The 6191-nt window shown below is 59.7% G+C and overlaps 1 protein-coding gene across 3 annotated transcripts; it reads left to right on the top strand.

Moving 5' to 3' along the window:
• Positions 1–2341: 2341 nt before the first annotated feature.
• Positions 2342–5347, top strand: ISLR (immunoglobulin superfamily containing leucine rich repeat). 3 transcript variants are annotated; one of them, XM_075535617.1, is made up of 2 exons: positions 2342–2637; positions 3420–5347. In XM_075535617.1, exon 2 carries the CDS (start codon positions 3428–3430, stop codon positions 4712–4714), a length of 1287 nt encoding a protein of 428 aa, XP_075391732.1. In that variant the 5' UTR covers positions 2342–2637; positions 3420–3427; the 3' UTR covers positions 4715–5347. The 3 variants fall into 3 exon arrangements, with proteins under 3 accessions (XP_075391732.1, XP_075391734.1, XP_075391733.1); XM_075535619.1 differs by lacking the exon at positions 2342–2637 and adding an exon at positions 2750–2938; XM_075535618.1 differs by lacking the exon at positions 2342–2637 and adding an exon at positions 3140–3253.
• The last annotated feature ends 844 nt before the right edge of the window (positions 5348–6191 follow it).

Raw genomic sequence — 6191 nt, 5'->3', positions numbered from 1 at the left:
TGGTAACCAGGAGATCCCGACAGTCCGTTCATGGAGAGAAACTGCTTGCGAGTCAGGAGTCTCGCTTCTTCTCCAATGGGGGTGGGGGGCTGTTCACTGGAAACTTGATGAACAAGAGGGAGCCAGTCAACCACAGGAGGCAGGACTAAGGACCAGGAGGGACCCTGCTTTCTGGTCCAGGGTGCTTGCAGGAGCGTGTGGGGTGAGCGTGTCTGGGAGGAGGCTGGTGGCTCCGGAGAAGCACAATGCCACCTCCTCCTTCAGAAAGCCCTCCCTGACTCCTGCAGCGCAGAATCTCCCCTCTGGCTCCTAGAACCCTGGATGGGTATGCGCTTTGGGCTGGCCCAAAGTGTACCAAGAAACTCTCCCACATGATGGTGTCAGGGGCGAGGGGCCCAAGTTAGACTTAAAGAACATGTTGGGTCGGCATCAGGGTATTCTAGAATGGATCTGTCTTCCTAAACCCTCTTGAAAACCTTCTGGGACGGAGTTCGACCCAGACACACCTGAGTCAGAGCTGCCTCAGTGACGACTGGTCACGGGTATTCGGTGAGGGCAAACCCTCCTTCTACAAAGTGATGTTTGAAGTCTCCTTCTCTGCGGGCTTTTCTCACGGCTACCCTTGTTTGGGCCCCTTTCTCTTCCCACACCCCGTTTAGGAAGGAGGGTAATCCGTGTGTGTGTGCACGTGAGTAGTGGGAGGGGCCCAGAGGGCGTCATAGCCATGGACCACAGGAAGGCTATTCCGGAGGGAGGGAGGCCCACAGCCTTGCCTCTGCCTGGTAAAGGGCAGTCCTGGGTAACCATGCCATTGTTGTGACCTTGGGTACCTCAGAACCCCAGGCAGGAAAACTGAAGCCTCACTGGTTCCTCTCCAGAACTTTTTGCCTCTGGGGCTTAAGTCATGCCCCCATCACAGCCTGACTGCTTCCTGTCCCCTCCCCACCCAGCACAGGGTTGCAGAGAGGGGCTGTGTCTGCAGCCTTGGGGCCTGAGGATCTTCCAGGCCAAGCCATATATTAGGGCCCTTCAGCCACGGAGCCAGCAGACACAGGCCAGGAGGGTATGTGGTCTTAAAGAGCCAGGCCACCATTTGGACTTCTCACTGGGGCTGGAGCCTGATGAATGCTTCCCTGGAGCCTGATGAATGCTTCCCAGTCCTCTGCTGGAGCTCAGTTTCACACCCAGAGCCACACAGAGAAACAAACACATCCTGCATGCCCAAATGCACACACACATGCCCAAATGCACACATGCCCATGCACACGCAAAGACACCAGGCCTCACACTAAGATCACCCACAACTCTCTCTCTCTCACACACACACACACACACACACAATCTCACACCTCATACACACAGATACCAGTTCTCTCTCTCTCTCTCTCTCTCACACACACACACACACACACACAAGGTCTCACACCTGACACAGACACCGGGTCTTTCTCTCTCTCTCTCTCTCTCTCTCTCTCTCTCTCTCTCTCTCTCTCTCTCTCTCTCTCTCTCTCTCTCTCTCATACATACACACACATACACGCAAGGTCTCACACCTGACACACACAAAGACACCAGATATCTCTCTTTCACACACACACAAGGTCTCACACACCTGACAGACAGACAATGTCTCTCTCTCTCTCTCACACACACACACACACACACACACACACAAAGTCTCACAACTCACACACACAGATACCGGTACACACACACACACACACACACGATCTCATACACCTGACAGACAATGTCTCTCTCTCCTCTCTCTAACACACACACATACACACACAACGTTTCACATAGACACCAGGTCTCTCTCTTTCACACACACACACACACACACACACACAATCTCATACACACACTCAATAAGCACACCTAGAGAGAAACACATACAGACAACACGCTCAAACACACACAAACTCACATACACGCAGAAATATACCTGGTCTCACCCATACACACAAAGACACAGGATTGCACACACACCCCCAGTACACCCCCGCCCACACACACACAGGCACAGGTCTCACATTAATAGCCACACAAACACATAAAGATAAGATACACACACACAATCCACACTCCCCTCTTCAGCTCCACAGCCTGGCTGAGGGACCGGATCCCCAGTTTTTGGTTATATTTCAAGTGAGCTACGGAGTCTCCCCCTTTCCTGTGGGGAGATCCTGTTTCTTGCCTATCCTTCCACACCCCACTTAAAAAAATTCTCCATCTGGCCCCCTCTGTTCTTGGACCCTGTTCAGACAGCACTGTGTCTTTAAGAAAGTTGGAGCTGCTAAAAGTGAGTGAGCGAGGGGAGAGAAAACACAACCCCAAAAACTTGGCATCTTTCCCCTTCGAGTTTCTGGTGTTACTTATGAAACGCAGGTCCTCATTGCTGCAGCGAAGTGGTCCGTTGGCTGGAAGGAGGGACGTGTGGGCTGCCCTGGGCTCCCTCCCTGCCACCTCCCATCAAGGAGGGGACAGCCTCTGGCACCCTGGGTCTGGCACAGTGGGTTCAGGCGTGCCACCACTGTGCTTCCACCCTTGGGCAGCACCTGGCCGGCCGAGCTAACGTGGCTTCCTGGCTCCCTCTAGAAGAGTCTGTCCTCACCAGAAAAGCCCAGTTTGAAGGTAAACTGGTGGGTGGGGAGGAGGGGCCGAGATCCCAGCAGAGGGAGGGAGTGAACTGCTGGGTGGGTGGGTGGGGGGAGGGCACCTGCACTGCCTTGCTAGGTTGAAGCCCTTGGAAGGATCTGTTGCTTGGAGCTGTCCAGGGGGCCCCAGCTTCTCCAACTGCAGCCCCCACCTCCCCCTGCCCGGAAATCCCAGTTGAGTGGGGGCTGAGCGGCTGGGCCAGCTGAGAGGGGTTTATTTAGGCAGCTGCTTGGCGTCATTTGAACAGGACAGGCCACGGTGTGATTCTGCAGAAAGGGTCTGTGCGCACTGTATCCCCGTCAGGGGCGCAGGAGGGGGTGGGCGGGTGGTGTGTACTGTACAAGGGACCTTGTCTGGGCCTGGGAGGAGTGTACCTAGGGGGGGCTCTGGGGAGCGGGTGGGGGAGGATGTGGGAGCCAGGATGTGGGAGGGCAAGAGGGAGGTTCTGGGAAGAGCTGGGGGTAGGGGCGGCTGGAAAACAGATTCTGAGCCATAAAGTCAGCTGAGAGGCAGGGCGAGCTCTCTGCCGGGGTGGGAGGAGCCCCGTCCCAGTCTCTCCTGCCTTCACCAGCCTGCTGCCCCGCATCCTCCGGCAAGTCCCAGGCCTTCTTCAGGCCTCAGTTTCCCCTTTTGTAAAACTCTAGGCGGGAGGAGGTTTGGGCCTTCATTGGGTTATGTGGGGGCAGGGCTTTCTGGTGGGGAAGGGCTCCGGGCCCTAGGGCCCCTGCATCACCTGGGTGGCATGCCCTTCTCGGCAGGAGACACCATGCAGGAGCTGCGTCTGCTGTGCTGGGCCGTTCTCCTGGGCCTGGGTCAGGCCTGCCCAGAGCCCTGCAGCTGTGAGGAGAAGTTTGGCTTACAGATCGCCGACTGCGCCTACCGCGACCTGGAGGCCGTGCCGCCTGGCTTCCCAGCCAACGTCACCACCTTGAGCCTGTCGGCCAACCGTCTTCCAGCCTTGCCTGGGGGTGCCTTTGAGGAGGTGCCCCTGCTGCAGTCCCTGTGGCTGGCGCACAATGAGATCCGCACGGTGGCTGCCGGCGCCCTGGCCCCCCTGGGCCACCTCAAGAGCCTGGACCTCAGTCACAACCTCATCTCTGACTTCGCCTGGAGCGACCTGCACAACCTCAGCGCCCTGCAGCTGCTGAAGATGGACAGTAATGAGCTGACCTCCATCCCCCGCGGCGCCTTCCGTAGCCTGCGCGCCCTGCGTTCCCTGCAGCTCAACCACAACCGCCTGCACTCGCTGGCCGAGGGCACGTTCGCGCCGCTCACGGCGCTGTCCCACCTGCAGATCAACGACAACCCCTTCGACTGCACCTGCAGCATCGTGTGGCTCAAGACGTGGGCCCTGGCCACCGCCGTGTCCATCCCCGAGCAGGACAATATCGCCTGCACTTCGCCGCACGTGCTCAAGGGGACGCCGCTGAGCCGCCTGCCGCCGCTGCCCTGCTCAGCACCCTCGGTGCAGCTGACCTACCAGCCCAGCCAGGATGGGGCCGAGCTGCGGCCTGGCTTCGTGCTGGCGCTGCACTGTGCTGTTGATGGGCAGCCGGAGCCCCAGCTGCACTGGCACATCCAGACACCCGGGGGCACCGTGGACATCGACAGCCCCAATGTGGGCACCGATGGCCGGGCCCTGCCTGGGGTGCCCCCGGCCGCCGGCGGCAGGCCCCGCTTCCAGGCCTTTGCCAATGGCAGCCTGCTCATCCCCGAATTCGGCAAGCTGGAAGAAGGCACCTACAGCTGCCTGGCCACCAATGAGCTGGGCAGTGCCGAGAGCTCGGTGAATGTGGCGCTGGCCACGCCAGGCGAGGGGGGCGAGGACGCCCTGGGCCGCAGGTTCCATGGCCAGGCTGCCGAGGGCAAGGGCTGCTACACGGTGGACAACGAGGTGCAGCCTTCAGGGCCTGAGGACAACGTGGTCATAATCTACCTCAGCCGGGCTGGGAGCCCGGAGTCGGCAGTGGTGGCAGGGGGTGGCACTGGGCAGCAGGCCCCAGGTCTGCTCCTGCTGGGCCAGAGTCTCCTCCTCTTCCTTGCCTCTTTCTAACCTCCCCCTCCACATGGACCCACGACCCTCGACCCTCGCTGGGCAGGATCAGCCCACGGCCTTGCCCAACCCACCCCTGGTCCTGCAGCACCCCTTTTAAGTGGCTGGGGGCCTAAGCTGGCACTGTGTCAGGCCAGCCAGGGTCAATCCCGTCTCTTTACAGGCCCTTCTCCTTAATCCCAGCATACCCACCTCTCCTAATTTCCAGACCAGCTCCGAGCTGAGCTAATGATTAGGATGACTTTGATCTTGTGACTGACTCATCATCAACGGGACTAACTGCTGCTGGCCACATCATTGACCAAGCACCCTGTCTGTTGGGCAGCATTCACCCTACTGGGCAAAGGCTCCGTGGTGGACCCCCAGGCTGTGACTTGGGGGTGGGTGGGCAGGAGGTGATTGCAGCAGACGGGCCTAGCAGAGGCTAGATGGAACCTGTTCCAGCAGCTTCTCCGCCCTCTGCTAACACTGGACGGAGGACTAGCGCAGCCTTCTTCTCCACTCGCTCGGACACCTGCCCCTCCCCTTTGCAAGCCCACACCTGCGCATTTGTAGCCTGCCCCTCCGCGAAGACCCACCCCCCTGCCCCACCAGCCTGGGGAGGCCTAGAAATAAACAGTGTGTTGGATGCTCTCCTTGTGGGCATGGACTTGTGTCTGGACCTAGGAGTCCTCCAGCTCCGACGGGGTTGGGGGCTGGAGAGTCAGGGTGCCAGCCTGTCACCCACCCACACGCGCTGAGGGGGGAGGGAGCGGCCCCACACATGTAGCCTTAGGTGAGGCAGCACTGGAGCAGGGAGGGGTGCTAGGGGCTGGGCTCCTGGGGAGCTGAGTGACCAACCTCCTAAATTAGCACAAAGGCCTCACTGGGGGCGGGGGTTGGGGAGAGGCAGGGAACCTGGAAACTCTCCCTCTGAGGCCTGGAGCTGCCTGAGAGGACAGGTACGCCCAGTGACCTTCTTCCAGGCTGGTCTTCCTAGCTCCTAGAGAAGGTGCTAGGGGTGAGGAAGAAGGGAATGGAGGAGGGGCGTGGTGAAGAAGAGAGGGGCGGGAGACCTGGAACAGGGGAGAGGGCAGGAAGTGAGGAGAAAATGGTGTTGCTGAGGAAAGTCCAAGAGAGCATCCCCGGGGAAGGTGGGTTCGTGACAGGCTTGGGGGTGGGGCTCAAGGTGGCATCATGGACCTGCGGATCTCAGAGTGGGGAGCATGCAGCTGGTCTGCCAGGGCAGCGTGGGGTCTCACAGCCGCCTCCACCAGCCCCTTCCAAGATTAGAGGTGCCCCTGTGGGAGAGGCTCAGTCTCCAGGTCTGCTGAGCTCAGCAGAGCGGAAGCAGGGAGGCCCAAAGATCTAGGCAGCAGCTGTGAGCCCTGGACCCCAGCCAGCCCCCCTCTTCCACCTCCTGCTCCCCAGACAGCCCCACCCCCAGCCCCAGCCAAGTTGATGTCACCAACAACTTCTATCAGGAGTGGCTTGGCGT

Source organism: Tenrec ecaudatus, chromosome 17 (genome assembly GCF_050624435.1).
Source record: "Tenrec ecaudatus isolate mTenEca1 chromosome 17, mTenEca1.hap1, whole genome shotgun sequence".
Taxonomy (NCBI): Eukaryota; Metazoa; Chordata; class Mammalia; order Afrosoricida; family Tenrecidae; genus Tenrec; species Tenrec ecaudatus.
The sequence above is the reverse complement of the archived record's forward strand: the minus strand, read 5'-3'. Positions and strand labels throughout refer to the sequence as shown.

What these genes read in the sequence shown, in the direction of transcription:
- ISLR (XM_075535617.1), top strand. Translation starts at nt 3,428, where the DNA reads ATGCAGGAGCTGCGTCTGCTGTGCTGGGCCGTTCTCCTGGGCCTGGGT.